The following is an 18,431-nucleotide window of genomic DNA, read 5'->3' on the forward strand; positions in this document are numbered from 1 at the left end:
CGCTTGCCGGAGAAGCTGGGAGGTGGGTGAGCGCGTGCAAGCCCGAGGCCCTTGCTTAAAACAATAAAGCCCCCCTCCGGCTGGGTGAAATTACGGAAATGACACCTCTCAGGCTGAGGAGGGGGATGAGAAAACACGAGGGAATGTGGAGCCGCTTGGAGGAGAGGGAAGGAAGGCTCCTTGCTCTGCAGACACACTCACACATGTCCACCTGCAGCTCGGGGTCTCTCGGGCCGCGGCCACCCGTCTCTACGCGGCACCCTCCGTGCCTCCCTCGGACTTCAGTCCATCTCCACCGCCCTCCCCCCCGCCCGCCGGCCCTTCCCGATTTTGAATCCGAGCGCGATCTCCTCGGCGGCGGCTGCGGCGGCGGCGGCGGCGGCGGCGGCGGCGGCTGCAGGGTGGTGCAGGCAGGCTGGGAGGCTGGGAGGCGGGAGACGCCGGGGGACTTTGCAGGCACGTTCCTGAATAAACTTTCCAATCGCAGGGGGTGCTGTTGCTGTACATTTTACGTAAAACTGAAAGTATCCCACGCCAGAGTGAAGCCCGCTTTTTGACAGCGGCAGCGCGCGTGTGTGTGCGTGTGTGCATTAAAGAGACAGGGGTTTATTTCCAACAGGTCTTCCCTAATTTCCAGGGAACGTCTGGCAGAAAGGCGAGAAGGAGCTGCGGGCTCAGGGTTGTGCGCCACGGCTGCGGGCGCCTGGGGAGTCAGTGAGGCGCTGACCTGGGGCGGTCATCTCGCCACTGTGGCCTTCCCGCGGCTCCTGAGAGCCAGTCACTCTCTCCTTTCCCCATTTTCTCTTTCCCTGGGTAACAGCACAGGAACTGTTGTGCTTCGCCCGTAAGAATCATTTTCTTTCTATCCCTCTGCGCTTTTGCAGTTAACTCTGGAATGGGAGGGGGTGTGTCCCTCCCAGAGACCCGGCTCCGGGACCTCCCGCGGCGCCAGGAGCACGTTCCCAGGGACTGGGACTCCAGAGATTGCCCGCGCTTTGTCCTCCGGCCCTGGGCTGCTCAGAGAGGTGGAAGCCTTAGTGCCTCCATCGACCCGGCCCCCAGCACTCCCCTCCCTGGGCTGGAACCCGCCCTGACTCTGGCTCCTCGGTCTTTATTCATCGGTCTCTCTCCCTACGACCCTTGAAAGCTGGGAACTCGGTGCATCCAGTTGAATTAGACTCAGAGGCTTGTTGGGGCTCTCATATCCCAGTCCCTGGTTCGGCTTTGGGGACGCCCTCCCGGCCCTTGGGCCCAGGCCCGCGCTGTTTCCTTCTCCCCAACCCCCTCCCTCGAGGCCGCCCTGGCTCCAGGAGGCCCCGGCGCTACCCTTCCGGACCCGCAACCCTCCAAACTTGGGCTGGATTCCGCTTCTCCACGCGCTCCCTCCCGCCTCCCCTTGCCCGCTGCGGAGCTGTAACTTGGAGGTTCAGCTCTCAACTTCGGGTGATTTTTCTTTCCTATCCTCTCCGTGGACAAAGTTTTCTGAGCGCTGCCGCGGGCTCGAGGCTTTCACTTCGGCCCCGGGCGTCAGCAGGCAGGGAGCTAGAGCCGCGGCGGCGGGGAGGGGAAGTGGGTGTGCGCACCGAGAGGGTGTCCGGGAGCAACTCTACCTGGCTTCCCTCCGCCCGCGCCTCCCCGGCCCTGAGTTGCAGCCTCCTGGGGCACTCTTCCCCCCTCCCCCTCTTAAATAATCTTTCATTTTAGGGTCCGCGTGTGGCGGGGGGGAGCAAGGCGCAAGTCCTGCTCCCCCCCTCCCAACCCGCCACCCCTTTCTTCTCTCCTGGCCACGCCACCGCCGCGGCGCTCGCTGCGGCCACTGGTGAGCCAGCGGCCCCAAGCCCCCTCCCCTCTACCCGCCCCTCCCCCAGGGGCCGCGTCTGGCGTCTGCAGAGCCCCCCGCCCCGCACCTCCCCCGCCCCGCACTGGCCATTGGCTTGTCCTGGTCTCTTTTTCATGTCCAGCCCCTGATGTGTGTCCATTGGTGTGAGCTTCCCCTTCCCTCCTCCCCTTCTCTCCTGCTCGCCCTGCCCATGTTTTGTGTGTCTCTGTCCATCCAGACTCCTGACGTTCAAGTTCGCAGGGACGTCACGTCCGCACTTGAACTTGCAGCTCAGGGGGGCTTTTGCCATTTTTTTCATCTCTCTCTCTCTCTCTCTCTCCCTCTCTCTCTCCCTCTATCTCTCTTCTCTCTCTCTCTCTCTCTCTCTCTCTTTTTTTTTTTGCTTAAAAAAAAAGCCATGACGGCTCTCCCACAATTCATCTTCCCTGCGCCATCTTTGTATTATTTCTAATTTATTTTGGATGTCAAAAGGCACTGATGAAGATATTTTCTCTGGAGTCTCCTTCTTTCTAACCCGGCTCTCCCGATGTGAACCGAGCCGTCGTCCGCCCGCCGCCGCCGCCGCCGCCGCCCGCCCGCCCCGCAGCCCACCATGTCTCGCCGCAAGCAAGGCAAACCCCAGCACTTAAGCAAACGGGAATTCTCGCGTAAGTAACCCAATAATAGTAATAATTATTATTAATAATCACGAGAGCGCGCAGGACGAGAAGCAAGAGCGAGGGAGAGAGAGAGGTGTGTGCATGCATTTTTAAAATTTTCACGTGAAAAACCTCAGAGTCGAAGTAAAAGAGATTAAAGGGGAAAAAAATCCTCATCACCTCTTGAATCATAGCCGTGTGTGCACTTTTGAGATAGCACGCACCTTTCAATTTTATTTAATTTTACAAAAATTTGACTCCTCCTCTTTTCTCCTTTCCGCCGCTTTATTTCTCTTTTCAAAAAGGAATGCAATGATCCCCCACCCCCCGATTTTGCAAAATAATGAACAATGCTAAGGATGAGAGCAACTCACAGGCAAACCTGGGGGTGGGAGCTGGAGGGAAAGGAGGTTGCTTCCACTCACCGTAGGAAAACTGAGGGGGGGGGGAGGCATATCTAAGTCTAAAAAACAATTCCTGGGGAGAAAAGAGGTAAGATCGGCCCTTGGACACCAAAGCGCTCACGGTCAAGTGTGCAGCGGGAGGAAAGTAGTCATCCTCACAATAGTGAGAAAGTGGGACTGTGGAAAGGGGACCCCGGCGCTCCTGAGTCTGCGGAGTCGGGAGAGGGGCTGCGGTGGCGGGGAAAGCCTGGTGACCGAGAAGGACGGGAGAAGCGGCCGGCGCTGCCGCCTTTTGTTCCGGCCGGAGGTGGGTGTTTGTCCCGCTGCCTTTTGTGCCGGCTCCTAGAGCTTGCCCTCCTGCGCCGCCGCCGCCGCCGAAGGCAGGAGCTAGGGCCGGGGGAGGAGGCAGCCAGGGGCACGCGGGAGAGGGAGGGAGGGAGCCTGGGCCGCGGCCGCCGGGTTGCGGCTGCCCGCCCCTCCCGGCCGAACCTTAGAGGCGGCGAGGAGAAGACGTGCAAAATAAATAAATAAAATTTGAATTAAATTAAACAAGGCAAGAGAATGTAAGATTTCTTGCCCTCAAACAGAAGTCAAACGCTCTGCCAGCCCTTTTCTTCACCATTTTCCTCTTTGACTCCCCCACCCCCCCCTTAAAAATCTCACAATCTCTAATGAGGGGGGGCATTGACAATCACCCCCTTCCCCCAAACCCCTTCAGTTACAAACTTAAAAGCGCCGGCGGCACAGAGAGGGAGCGAGGAACTCCCTCCTCTTACTATTTTTTGGAAGATTTTCAAAAAAAGTGGAAGTGGATTTTGATTGGGAAAAATCTCGTGTCTGAATGTTTACAAGCACCGCGTGTGCGGGAGCCTCCTGCCAACAAACAGACAGAGGACCGTGCGCGGCGCGGCAGCCCGGGAGCAGGCGGCGGCCTCGACCGGGCCTCGGCGACCTCGCCGCGCCCCAGTCTAACCCCGATCGCCCACCCCGCGCCCGCCGCCCACCCGCCAGGCACCGCTGCTGGCCAAACCGCGACTGGGAGCCAGTCCGGCCCGCGGTCCCTGTCCATCCCCAGCACAATGCCCTGGTCTCCGGTCCCGACCTCCCAGACTGTGAAATCGGCTGGTTGAAATTCGGTTTTGTAAAGCATTTTTATTTTGCAAAGCAACTGTAAAAGCGCGTTCTGCGCGCCCGCTCCACTTAGCCCCGGGTACTCTCTGACTTCTCTTGCTCTGGACCCCGGGGAGGTCACCACGTGCTTTCCCTGCCCTTCTCCCACTCTGTCCGGCCATCAGCCTCCAGCACCCTACCGTGGCCAGACCAGGTTAACGGAGGGGGTGGGATAAGGGAGAAGTGTGTTCGAATATGCATTTTGGGGGTACTGGATCCCAGGACCCTGCACTCTCCACCTTTAGGTTCTTGTCCTTTACCTTGGGCCTGGCTTGGTCGGGAGTCCTCGTGAGCCTGTGTGAGGGGTAGTGGTGGCTAACTCCAGCTGAGCGGCGCCTGGAAAGGCGGGCGTAGGCACTTAGGAAAGTTTGAGAGTAATAGAGAGAAAGGCGTGAGAGGGCCCTCATCAAACCCTGCTCCCGCATTCATAACTCCTCTTTTAATTTTTGATGCAAGTTTAAAGGACCACCTATACTCGTTTCTGTATTTTTTTTAAAGGGGGGGGGGATGAGCACTGGGAATTGAATTTTTCACTGGGCCCTGGAACTTGTCACACACTTCGGAAGCTCCCCCGCCCGGGCACGTTGCGGGGCCCTCCCTCTCCCCACCCCCGCGCATCCCTCCCTCGCGCTCTCCCCCGCCCCCACTCCCCCGGCCGCGCCGGATGCGGAGCAGACGCGGCGCGCGGCGGTGTGAAGTTACTACCCGGCCAGGTACCGGCGGGAAGGAAGGGCAGTGTTCGCAGGACTCGGGAAAGCCGGGCCATTCGGAAGGATGCAGTGGGGGCTCAAAGGATCGACTGGGGCGCGCAGTCCGAACTGCTCCCTGGTACCTCCTCCCTCTTGGGTCCATTTCGGGACACTCCAGAATGGGAGGGTTAGTCTCCCTGCCAGTCCCAGTGCGGGCACTGGGTTAGGGGGCCAGATTTTGTGGGGGTACGAAGATCGTTCCTTTCTCTAATTTTCTGGGTGCGCAGAGGGGGCGGGAGCCATTCCCGGTCCTCAGGAACCCCCCCCCCCCCTTTGCTACGTGGGCTGAATGAGCCATTCGGTCGCTAGGAGGCAGAACAAGATCAAGAAAGCTCAGCGAACTTGAACCTGTACCAGAGCCTCCCCCACCCCCTGCCCGGCGTTCCTTGGCCGGGGAGGGACGAGCTTTGCGAGGGTGGGGGTGGAGGTAACGAACGGTTGGGCAGAATTCCCTTTCTTCCCCCCACCCCCCATCACCCCTTGTGTCTTTGTTCTTCATTTTGACTTTAAAAATGCTTCTGGCCAGGGCCGGGAAGAGGCGACCGGGCGCGCGGCCGCCACCCCTGTGCGCGAGCCGAGGAGACCAGTGTATCGGGCGCGGAGCGGGGTGCAGTTTTCGCTTTCTTTCGGGCCAGGCATTTTTGGTACCAAGAAAAGGGTAGTGCGCGCTCTCAGGCTTCAGGGCACCGCCGAAGGGAGGAATATATATAGCAAGTTTGCATTTGGTCTCCAGGTTCACTTCTCCCAACCCCTCTTCCCCACGCAAAGCACAGGTCTCGGCGGCTAAGGCAGGCATGCCGGGCAGCTCTGCAGCCCAATGCTCCCCCTCCCCGCCTCCCGCAGCTCTCGCCTCGGAGCCCGAAATCACAACAATAGTAATAGTTATCATCATAATGATGCGGGCAAGCAGCGTCATTAATAATGAATAACCGTGGCCGCCGCCTGACGCACACCGGGTGCATAGACTTGCGAGGGGAAAAAGCATTTGCACAGATCCTGTAAAGTAAAAAGTGTTAGCATGTGGGAGAATGAATTTCAGGACCAGCTCTTGGCTGTGTGTGTGTGTGTGTGTGAGAGAGAGAGAGAGAGAGAGAGAGAGAGAGAGAGAGAGAGAGAGAGAGAGAGACATATGAAACCAAGACTGCACCAGGTTAACCAGCCGAATTTTCCAAACCCCACTTCCTTTTTCACCAACTGGCGGGCCTAGGGAACCATCACCCCGCGGCCCGGCTGTGGGCGTCAGGCTGCAGCGGAGGCCCCTGGCTGCCCGCCGCCGCTGGGCCCTAGGTCCGGGCCCCAAGGCCGCTGCTGCACGTGTTCGCAGCTAGCGCGGCCAGATCCTGTAGCCTGGAGGCTGATCGCTTTGTGCCTCAGAGTCCGGGCGGCCCAACTTCACTTTCTGCACTGCCCACCCCTTGCTGGGCCCCCGGCCCGGGGCCTGCAGCCTCTGGCTTCGCTTTTGTTTCTTTGCTTTTCCTCCTTTGCATTTCATCCTCCCGTTTGCTTTACCCTGTTAGGAAAATTCTAGGGGAAGGACTTGGAAAGCAAACTTGAAGACACATTTCCCTTTACCCCTCCCCCCTCCCCGGCAGCCCTCATTTCCCTTGCTTCTTCCCGACATTTCTTCTAAGGATTTTTTTTTTTTTAATTTATTCTTTTGCAACTACAGAAAAGAGGAAAGAGATCTCAGTCAGCCTCCGGGACACTGAGACGTTCCAGTACGTTTTGCTGAACGCAGAAGCATTTTATTTTCTATTTCTTCCTTCCCTTGTAGAGAGAATTCGCGGCTAATTATTATGATTTTTTGCCCACTCCCTTCCACTTCAATCGAGGACTCCCCGCTTTGTAGCTAGAGTTAGGCCGGAGCTTAGAAACGATGGTTTTGTGGGGTGAAGGAGGATGGAGTTGAGTTGAGGGAGGGGGTAAAATGACTGAGGTTAGGAATGTTTTTAGGGAAAGAGGAATTTGCATTAAAATACAGAGAAATTATCTGATGCCCAGAAAGGAAATGTTGATTGCCACTGAGAAAAGATGTCAATGTAAATCAGTAGACTGCAACAAGAGAATTGTATTTTCATATTTTCTTTGTCCCCCACTTCGTCTGATTTTTAATAATATAGCAGCAATAATAAAAACACGTTTGAGTCTTTCTCTGAACATTTCTAACCAAATGGTTTTCAAGGAGCCGATGTTAAATGTATTTCATACATTAGGATATAATTCTTGTTAATTAGCAATAATTTACGTTAAGAGCATAGAAAATGTTGAGGTTACAGGTTTTATATCTGTACATTTGATCATCTTGTTATTTTCAAGAACTTTGCCTCCTATAAAATTAATTAGGTGAAATGTGGAGGTGTAATCAGCAACCTGTGAATTACCACTTCATTTCCTGGTTTTGATTGTAAATCAGTTCAGTCACTACATTTAGAAGACTTTAACCAAGTCTGTTTTGTACCGAATTACCTTTAACTATTTGATACCTAGGAGAATATTTCCTTTTGCTTCTAAATAATAATCTCACATTCAGGAACATGTCAGGCCTTGGGAATTAAAAAACAAGCAAACCCATTTCTTAATGGTGGCATTTGTAAAAATGTTTTAACTTTAATAAAATATTTTTTTTCCTTGAGTCTTCTTTCAGTCTGCAAACCTCAGCACCTGTAGTTAATGCTAAACAATAACAACAACAGCAAAAAGCCAACATTTGTCAGTGTGTACTTAATTCAAATAGCAGGGATCTTGGAGATGATTTCCCTATTCCATTCTTCACTTGGTCAAAATGAAAGCAAAATGTAGGAGAAAAATGACAGAAAGGCACAAAGCAAAAACACTTCCATTCCTCTCCTTTTATGCATGTGCATTTTGAATTTACCTTTTGGCCAGAATGTTGGGCAAAGAAACATTTAAGTGCTTACTTTGCTGTCTTTATTAGTAGGGAGATAACCTTCATATTCCTGTGGTGACCTTATGTTAAATTAGGAGGTGTACCAGAGGCTAGAAATTATGACATGTCCTACTTGAGCACAGGTGCAGCTAGGCAGGGCTCTCTCAATATTATTTCACCCAGCACATCTGGGAGTTACTCCAGATCTTCCCCCTCAATATTCAGCCTGGGTAGGGTTGAAATAAATTTAACCTGAGTTCACTGGATTTTTGCACTTTATCAAAATCTGTTCCAATATTCTACACTCAAATTAAAATCTATTTTTTGATTCTCTGTGGCTTTAAGTTCATTAAATGTGAAATTGGCAGCTTGCTAAAGAAGGTCAGACTGATTAACTGTTTAAGACTTGTACATTTTCTGCTTCACTTTTTTTTTAACTGGCAACATCCTGGTGGTGTTTTGTATTTTATGATTTTTGTGGGGGATAGAGCAAGCATAATGTTTCACAAGCAGAGACTTCCCAGATCTCCTTTCCCCTCTGGAAGGTTAAAAAAAAATGATAGAAGCGGGTTCAAATAGATGCTAGAGTATTTTGGTACAAAGTGGGGGAAAAAAAAGAAAGAAAGAAAAACAGGACAGAAAGACATGTCTACCTTGTTATACCATCCGCTGGTGATTATGTGTGCAGAAATAGTCCCATAATGAAGCGTTTTGGAGCTCATTCAGAAAATTAGTCAACTTTGACAACATTAGGCGAAGTATTTCAAGCCTAAAGAAAAGACTTCTCAGCCCTTTTCTGAAATGTGGCGTTTGCTTGACCATTCTGATTTTTATGTCATGGATGCCACCAAGTGCAAACATGTTTAGAATATTTTAGGCTTTCCTTTCTTCAGAATGAAAAAATGACTAATTGGCTTATTTTCTTAAGTACTCAAAGTATCCCATTTAGCTAATGTGTCTGAGAAGAATTGCCAGTGAATTTGGTATTTCTTTGATTTTGTGGCACTGCTGAGAGTAGGATCAGAAAGATTTTTGGCAGAGTGAATTATGCTGCGTTATGATTATTACTTAGATCCGTTTCATAGGTGAATCCAGTAGTTTTTTTTTTTTTGTTACAGCAGTGTAAATGTGGCACATTGTGCTATAGTAGCTTTCTTATTCATGAAACTGTGTCTGTATACTTGAGTGTATATACATTCACACACAAAGAGTATATGTGTTTTTTCACCTCCCTTTTTCTTTGGCATAATAGACAACTTGGTGTACAGGATAAAAAGAAACAAATTTGATTTCAATCCATGTTTTTACCAGTTTTTCTTGATAGTTATTATTTAAGCATTCTTTATGCTCCTTGTGTTAACTATTTGTTTAAGTCACATTCTTCCAAAACTTATAAACCAGACCTATTTGAATTGTGGGTGTGTGTGTGTGTGTGTGTGTGTGTGTGTGTGTGTTTCCTTTGGAGTTACACAAGTCAGACAGGTTTTTTTGAATACATGATGATTTGCTTCATTGATAAGTGCACTTTCTTGTTGATAACCTCCACATCCTTGTACGTTTTGCATGCTCAAATTTTTCTGTTACATAGAGAAAACTAGAAACACTTTACATGATGTGGAAGGGTGGGATGGGGTTGAGAATGTATTTTCCCCCTTTTCTCTCCCCTCTGGCACTTTAATAATTGTGCTTTTGTTTTTCCAACCACAGCCGAACCTCTTGAAGCCATTCTTACAGATGATGAACCAGACCATGGCCCGTTGGGAGCTCCGGAAGGGGACCATGACCTCCTCACCTGTGGGCAGTGCCAGATGAACTTCCCATTGGGGGACATTCTTATTTTTATCGAGCACAAACGGAAACAATGCAATGGCAGCCTCTGCTTAGAAAAAGCTGTGGATAAGCCACCTTCCCCTTCACCAATCGAGATGAAAAAAGCATCCAATCCTGTGGAGGTTGGCATCCAGGTCACGCCAGAGGATGACGATTGTTTATCAACGTCATCTAGAGGAATTTGCCCCAAACAGGAACACATAGCAGGTAAATGAGAAGCAAGGAGAAAAGCTGTTTGCATGTTTTCTTTTCATTTTCAGAGGTGCTGTAGCCAAGCAGTAATGAGTGGTGAAGTGCTTTCTGTATATCTCCATGTGACTGTCCATGACAGCCCTGTAACGTTAAAATAATCATTCCTATTGCATATGTCCAGAACACAGAAAATAAATATTTTCCACCTCATGGAATCAGATGTAGGTGGAATAGGTACACACACCTGACACCCTCTCTCTGGATCTGCTGACTCTGAATTTCTTTCTTTCTCTATGCCTGCCTTCTTCTCATTTTAAAGTGTTGAACCTTAACTACACCCAGCCCAGCTTTCAACATCCATTTCTGGCCTTGGTGACTTGTCAGAGGCAAAGCGGCCACATAGACATTTGTGGTTCAGCCAATGACCTGCCTGACTCAGGATACCTGGTTGGGCCTCCCTAGGAGTGCAGTTAGTTCTCAAGGCTTCCCTGAAGTGGGGTGGGCTGTCAGGGTGGCTTGGAGAGGATGGAAAGAGTTAACTGAGCTCCAGGGCTAGCCTTGGATCCATATTGGCTGTCAGCCCGTATGGGGCTGTAATTAAACACAGCCCCGTGGTGGGATGACACCGTGACCTTGACTTTAAGATGCCATTTTCGACTGGCCAGGCCAGAGTAGAGAGGGCAGTTGCTGAAGCGCACAGACATGCTTACTCGAAAAGTTTAAGGGCATGTTGGAAATTTCAAAAGGTTGGTTTGACAGGAACGGCTGCTCCCTGCAGCCTGCCTCCTCAGCTCAATGATAAATGCTTCTCTGTGCTCTCTCTTGTCTCTGATGTGGTTTTGACAGATGTATCTTGATTTTGTTTGTGGTTTACACAACCACATGTCACCCTTACAAATGTCCAGTCCGACTCCACTGTTTCTGCTATAACACAATGTAAAATTTTTCTTGGAAAAAATACATATACATATTCAACAGCTCTCCCTCCTTCGGTTAATTTTACCAGGGAGGTAGCTAGATGTGTGGGTTTCTTAGCAGCTCAAGGGGAAAGTAATTAAAGGCTAAGAGAGGGACTTAAATTCCTTACTCTGAGTGATAAACAGCAACACTAATATGGTGACCCTTAAAACACTTTTTGATTTAGCACATTAGACAAAGCAAGTGCAGATTCTGTGGTGAGAGAAACACCACGCCTATCAATGAATGGATCACTTTCTTCCACACACCCCCACCCCAAGCAGAAGATTTGTTCGGTTTTAGGAAAGGTAGTGCATATAATCAATGGATTCCCTGAAATTTGTCTCTCTGACATAGTTTGACCACAGAGTTAAACCGTAATAGGTCAGTGGCTAGAGGGGAGTAAATGTCATATAATTTCCCCCCCCCCCCAAATTTGATCATTAAAATCAAACATGGCATCTTCTTTCTTTCTTTCTTTCTTTCTTAAAAAATGTTTTCTGTAGTAACACTCAGATACTTTTCCTTTAGTGAAATGAGAAGTCTGCTTCCAGAAAAGCTGCATTTGTGAAGTGTTTTTCTTAAATCTACCACATTTAGCTTATGTGACACATAGGTAAGGTTTTCATCTCCCCCCACCCCACAGTAGGATATGGCAATGACCATTTCCATGTGCTGTCTTGTGACTGGAAGGAAAATGAACAGAAGTGTAAGGCATGATTAATGAAGCAAGAGCAGGCGGAAGGGGATTTGTCGTCTTTGGAGATCCAAAGCCTTGCTAAATCACCAAATATGGAGTAACGCTTGCGTGATGTAACACCGTATTTACATATCGAGCTGCTCGTTTAAAAGACAAAACACAGTGTCTGTCAGGCAAGAATTAAAACCACACTTCTTACTGAGGTTCCAGATAGTTATTCAGTCTCAGATTAACCAGCTCGAAATTCTGGACCTCTGTATTTAGAGGAGGATTCTGAGGCTGGGGAGGGCCTTATAAATAGTTAAGGCTTTTTACTCTTACAGTTGTTAATCTACATGGGGAAAGAAATTGGCTTTAATTCTCTGGTTGTCATAATGGTTCAGTTCCTTTTTTTTTTTGGAACTGGTTTAATAGCAGAGCCTAGAGAAGTCCCTTCCGCCAAACAACAAATAAGGCAAATTCAAGATATACTTTATGAGGCTAATCCGACATAGTTGCACTGAGATGGAAAGCTATCTAAGATAGTCAATGGGTGCACAAGTGCTTGGACCCAGGTGAGGTAAACCTTGCAAACAGGAATAATTACAAAGTCTTGATTCCTTTCATTGTGTTTAATCACCTGTTCCCACCCTGGAATTGGCTGAACATAAATAGCATGGTCACATCTCAAAGTGAGATGTCAGTAACTAGAATCATGACTTATCATAATTCATGGTAATGAATTAAGAGTTTCCTATGGTGAAATTAACATTCTACCAATGCATATAAATTATGATGCTCTGGCCCTCAGGTGCCCCTGAAGTGAAGTTCTGGAAAGACGGTTGTGTTACTCCCAGCCCATTTCTCTAATGCACATCTCCACAATTCTAAGTCTGCTTTTCTCCTCCTCCTCCTTCTTATGATGAGGAAGGAAACAATAACAGTAATCACTCAGTAGATATTTGAATTGTGTGTCACAAAAAAAAGGAGAAGCAATGTCTGTAGTAGGAAAGAGATATATTGATGAATCTCTGGAAGAATATGTTTGGCAACTACATAAAAGGTAGTCATTTAAGTATGATGTGTAGGAAAGGCTTTATTAAACTGATGTAAGTTGGATTTGAGTTCACAGTGTGCTCTGTGCCATTTTGTAGAAAGGAAGCAGGAATAAAACCGTGAAAGATCTTCGTCAGATAAATAAAGCTTAGAATTTGGGGCTTTCAAATAGGAGAATAAGGTAGAGTTCATAAGCTCTGTAAAATAGTGTGCATTTTGACTGTGCTCAGGCCTCCCAAAGCTGAGTGGTTTTTGGAAGATGCTTTTTAACTGGTGAATAGATGGTATGTGCTCCCAACTCCATCCATGTGCAGGTGTTACCTGTGCCCAGGTCAGGGTTGCTTTTTCCATTTTATTCAGATATGTGGCATATTGTGTGATTGTGATCTACAGAGACCACTGAAATAGTATTAATTGAACTGGAAATATACCTTATATCGTGTGGGCCCAGTCTGTCAATATGTGTGTGGAAGTACTCACCATCAGATACAAGCAGCTTTAACTGTAAGAGCTTTCAATATGGATTTTGTTGTTTTTGAGTCTCTTATTTTATGATGGGGGAAATATTCATCGAAGATTAGTGGATGTGAAACTGCTGTTTTCTTACAGAGAAGGCCAAAAATATTAATCCACAGTGTCAGATTTGGAGTTTTGACTTATTGCACATAGGAATCTTTAAATTAGGGTTCGACTGTCATAGAAGTTAGTATTTAAGGGAAGTGGGGAAAATATAATAAATCCCATAAAGTGCAGTCAAGTCTGGTGTTATTGATATGTAACATTGCTTTCTCCTTAAAATCTTGAACATAAACATATCAGGATATTGGAAATATTTTCCTAGACAGTATAACTGATATCTAGATAATGATATGTAAGACAGAAACGCTCATGAAGGGGGTTATACTAATTTTAAATGGAAAAACATTAGCATGTTGCTTACAGGTAAATCAAGTATAACGTATTTGTGCTTTTCAGAATTTAGAAAATCAACTTTCCTTTTCTTTTTGTACCCATTTTAATTCTTTCCTAACTCGGACTGGAGGATGTATTTGTATACTTTATGGTATAATTGTAAATGAGAGTATAAATTATAGTATCCTATTATAACTACTTATTTTTCATTTCTCTTCATTTGTGTGGTTCTGAATAAAAACTACTGACCTCCGAAGTGAATTTTCAAGCCTGGCAGCTAAAACAAACAAACAAACAAACAAACAAACAAACAACAACAAAAAAAACCCATCAGCACTTAAAAAAAAATCAACCAATATACTGGCAAACATTTTATTTACCTTCAGAATCCAGAGAGTTGAGAATATTGTTTTCTAATAAATACCTAGGATATTTCCATAGGGAGCTCTGTTTGTGAATCCCCTACCCAAAGACTCATGTTCATGAAACTGGGAGTCCTATATACAAGCTGTATTTGTAAATAAGACAGAGAAAGGTTGTGAACTGGCAGCTTGGATGTTTTGTCAAAGTACAATGTCAGAGAAACTCTTTCTAAGACAAATTGTAAATAGAACTGTCACAGTGATTGCATGATTGAGCCGCAGAAGTGTCCTACAATTGTTGGCATTGTCAGAGGACTTTTGAAAGCTTAATTAAACACGGTGGCCCGCATGGCTGCTAAATTTACTTTGGAAAGCCAAAAAGAAAAAAAATATATATATCTAAAATGTGTAAGATCCCAAAGATCCCAAAGTTCTTCAGACAGTGCCCTTTTGGTGGCACAGAAAAGATGCATTGTGCATTTTCTGAGTTGTCTTTTATAAATAATAGTTTTGAGAATAGGTCCACGTGATATGAAGATCATCCTGTGTGTGATGTGGAGATTGTGTTAGTTTTTCTGTCTCCTGCTGTTACAGACAGTTAATGTAAAAATGGCCTTTTATTGGAAACACAAATATGTATTCACTTCAAGAACAGGAGCAGAGGGGGACAAAGTTTCCCTCCCATTCTCTGTGTTTATTCTATGAAAGCTTAAAAAAAAAAACAGTGCTGTAATTTCTCAAATCACCCCTTCCCTTGTTGTGTTGCAGGTTGTGCCTTTTCCTTTAAAGGATCTGAAATATGTTTTGCCCACCTTTCTCCCAGTGAATGTGGAATTTAATTGTGGAGCTGCCCATGGGCTGAAAAATGTAACTGGGTGTAGAAACATGTAGGCAGGGTCAGGATAGACACCTTCAGCTCAGGGAAGAGGCGAGTTGGATGCATATTAATGGCACATTTTAGATTCCTGGAAAATCATTAATTTCACACTGCAGTCTCCATGTAGTTTGGTAAATGTGGGAGGGCTAAATGGGGGTACCTAACAAACATGTGAATCCTGGGGCAACATTTTTCAGATTTTCATGATTTCTTAATGAAGGCGTTTAATAAAGGAGAAGAGATGAATGTTGGCTTTGCACACCAGTCAGTGAGCAAGGGAGAAAGTTTGTCTTTCCTTTGGGGGAAAATATTAAATTTAAAAGAAAGTAGAAAGCCCAGCTAGGGAGATGCACTGAGATTGCGTCACTTGATGTTAATTTAATCCACTTTGGTTGGTCTGTTCACACCCTTTATTGCACAAAGAAATCATTTGACAAAATTTACCCCAAGCCCAAGTCTGTTTTTACATACAGTAGTACCAGCTTTGTGCAATAAAAAGCACTTAGCATCAAGCTGGACCCAGCCTGGCACCTTGCCACTTTTTTTAGCATGAGATTTAATCACCAAGGATCTTTAGTACCTTTCTGCTTGTTCAGATTTCATTTGGGTCATGGCTATGTCAGCAGTGTTGTTATTTCAAGGATTTAAAAAAAAAAAAAGATTTTAACTGAGGGCCCACTTTTAATATTAAATCAAGCAGGTTTTTATTTTATGTGTCAATTTGGAGGACATTAATAAAGTTCATAAAATATGTCCAGAGTATATAATTTAAAGGAGAATGACTAGTATTTTTATTTGTAATATGACTAGAAAAATGACTATCGAATCCCTTTCTCCTCTGTCTTTTTTCCTGCTCAGGTAGATAAGCACCCTTAAACTATTTCTCCCCTTTACTGCCAGGGTATAGAGCACTGGCCAATATCAGTAAATTTACCTTTGTAATTTGCCATGTAGTTTTTACAACAATGACCTAATTAATTTGAGCACGAACCATATTATTGCTACTGGAGTCATTTTCTGTCACAAACTTAATTTCCAGGAAATGTAACCTGACGAATAAGAATTCTTCAGCTCTCCACATGTGCTCCTAGAGACCAAAGGCAGATTTAAAATAATAATAATAAAAAAAGGCCAGCATTATTAAAGCCAGTATGCTTGATGCCAAACTCAATTTGAAGCCAGTAAACATCAGGCTGTATTTCTAATCAGTTTTAGAATGTAACGTATTCCAAATTGGGTTCACTGGAATTTGTCTCCCTGCTTTTTGCTGGCCAGCTGCACTCCCTATGCATTTTTAAAACATTTCAGCAAAGGCTTTTGCTGTCCTTAGCAGGGTTAGTAACTTGGGGTCTATTTCTGAGCTCATTCGTCATTCTGCGATGGCATTGAGTTAGGTTGGCAAGGGAAGGATTTGAGGCATGGGGGGTGGTGAGGTCACTTCTGATCCCAGCAGGGAATAGGTGAGCTTCATTTGCCTTTACAATAGGCGCACAGTTACTGCACCTTGGAGGAGCTCTCAGGTGCCGCTCAGATGGGCGCATGTAAATGCCCTGTCAGATGCGGAGCCGGAATATTAATGCTTCTTCCACCACCGCACCATAATAAAGCTGTACACAGCAAGCTTAATATGCAGCTAGTCTGGGGAATTGTATAAACTTAGATAGCCCAGTGTGAAAGACAGCAATGGAAGAATGCTCGCTATGCCACAGTTTCCATCTTGTTCTCCTTTGATCTATAGCAAAATGAAAACATCATCCTGTCCTCCTCTTGGAGTTGTCTCCCCAACTCTGCCACCTTCCCATCTACCACCAGAATTTTTTTTGCATGTGCGGGTATGGAGAAATGGGACATAATTTGTTTCATATGGTTAATTACAGGCGTTTGAATATTTAAAATTTTAAATAGCCACAGTTCCAGCTTTTCCTGTTAAAAGTATGTGATTTGAACAAAGGGATTACAGTGTAAATATTTGTGGTGATTTGCAACACCCCTCTTTCCTATTAAACATACACACACACACACACTCACACACAGTTTAAATCTAGTGCTGACTTAAAGGACTTCACTTTCATTTGTACTTTTTTTTTTTTAACCAACTCTCAATTGGAACTCCATTAAAATGTTTTACCATTATATTTTTGAGTCCGCTGTTGCTTGAGGTTTTAAAGAGGATTTTGATAATGTGTTCATTTAACAGAATCAACAGCTGTCAGAACCAGTTGTGGTAAATCCACAAAACGTACAAAGAAAAATACACACGTTTCCTGAAACAAAACCCTTGGAAAAAATAAGGTGCCAAGAACTGGCAAATTAGAAGTTTGCAGACAGGGAACTGAAGTGGCTCAGTCTCTTGGTTTGCCCTAGAGACTGATCTGAGCAGATCTGATGCAATGCTGCTGGGAGGTGGACTTGAGCAGGTTGCTCCTTAAGGCAAAGCTGTGTGCTACTGACGTGTGCACATGAGGTAGGCTGGGCCTCCGTTCGCTCCCTCTGCTCCCTCCTTTTTTCTTTTGGATCTCTTTATATAGATAAAATATCAAGTTCTTAAGAGTGCTAAACAACAAATTATATCTACCTAAAGGTGAGATGATCGGGTTTAAACTTCCTGTAAAAGAGGCGAGAAGGCGCCTCCCACACCCTTTTCCAGATAGGGTTGGCAGAGTGTTATTCAGAACCGAATCACTCTCTGCCAGGCAATTCCCAGTGGGAACCTGGAGCAGGTATGTTGATGAAGGGGATACCTGGGGACCTTTGGTCACTCACAGTGAGTTTTTGTTTGTATCCTCACTGTTGTTAGCACTGGTGCTGAACAATTACACCCACAATTTGATTTCAGTTTTAGATAGAGGTAAATCCATTGATTAAAAAACCCCTATTAACATGAAGAATGGGATTATTATGAAACCTGCAAAGGTGATTTCAGAAGGAACAAACCCCCAACCCCTTCTATTTTCTTTTTTTGAACTTTCTAAAAAACACCAGGAAGGGTCCTGCCAAGCATCAGGGTATTTAAATGTATATTCATCATTTGTTCATTTTCTTGATATGTAATAATGCATTAAAAAGAAAAGCTTTGAGGAGGGTCACATTTGTTAATTTTTAGGGAAATAAGATGAATCTTGGATTCTTAGTTTAGTTGGAGCACAATGTACTACGTGGCAAGTCTGATCTTTTATGTTTCAAATATAGTTTCTCTTTGGGGAAAAGAACACAACCCCCCAAAAAACCATAAAACAGAACCTGAAGCACTTTCCTTCACCAATTGCAGGTATACCACGATTTCATGATTTATTTACATTTAAAGGCAAGCCCATAATGAACCATTTACTGCCCATTTTAACTCCTCCACCCCAAATCCTTTGAGTTCACAGTTAAAACAATGCATTAACCAATGTTAAAATTGAAATCTCAGGAGTTTCTCTCTCCTACTCCATCCCACCTTAAGACTTAAAACAAAAGAAAAAAATTATTCTTTTACATTTAAAAGTGAACATTGGCTACTGAAGAATGATTTAAAGGTGGAAAAAAATTTTAATAATAAATCGTAACCTTCTCATGTTATGTTTTTGTTATGTTAAGGGGAAAAAATCAATAAGGAAAAATTTAATTCTGATAAAGATACTCTTGGATCTTTGAAAACAACTGCTGTCCTTTTAACTAAAACATTTGAGCAGCTTCAAAGACTATGTATTTCTTCTGATCTTGGAGCTGTGTGACTGGTAGCAAGAAAGAAAAAAAAATCTTATTCTACATACAAGTGGATTGCTTAACAAGTCAGCACAGACACGTACTTGTTTGTACAATAGAGATAAAAATTCCTGTATAAAAATAATTCAGCTGCTGACAGCAGGCATTGTTGTTGGACCTGTCTTTTGTGC

At 45.5% G+C, this 18,431-nt stretch overlaps 1 protein-coding gene across 6 annotated transcripts in view; it reads left to right on the forward strand.

Moving 5' to 3' along the window:
• Positions 1-2,307: 2,307 nt before the first annotated feature.
• Positions 2,308-18,431, forward strand: part of BCL11A (BCL11 transcription factor A) — a gene marked incomplete at its 3' end in the record, with an annotated part of 96,448 nt that continues 80,324 nt past the window's right edge. For all 6 annotated transcript variants that reach the window (XM_081265331.1, XM_081265327.1, XM_081265330.1 and 3 more), the window contains exons 1-2: positions 2,308-2,487; positions 9,396-9,725. In XM_081265331.1, coding sequence (XP_081121457.1) covers positions 2,433-2,487; positions 9,396-9,725 — 385 coding nt within the window. In that variant the 5' untranslated portion in view covers positions 2,308-2,432. The remainder of the gene's footprint in view (positions 2,488-9,395; positions 9,726-18,431) is intronic.

The sequence above is a fragment of the Spermophilus citellus genome, assembly GCF_964194105.1.
Source record: "Spermophilus citellus genome assembly, chromosome: 13".
Lineage (NCBI taxonomy): Eukaryota > Metazoa > Chordata > Mammalia > Rodentia > Sciuridae > Spermophilus > Spermophilus citellus.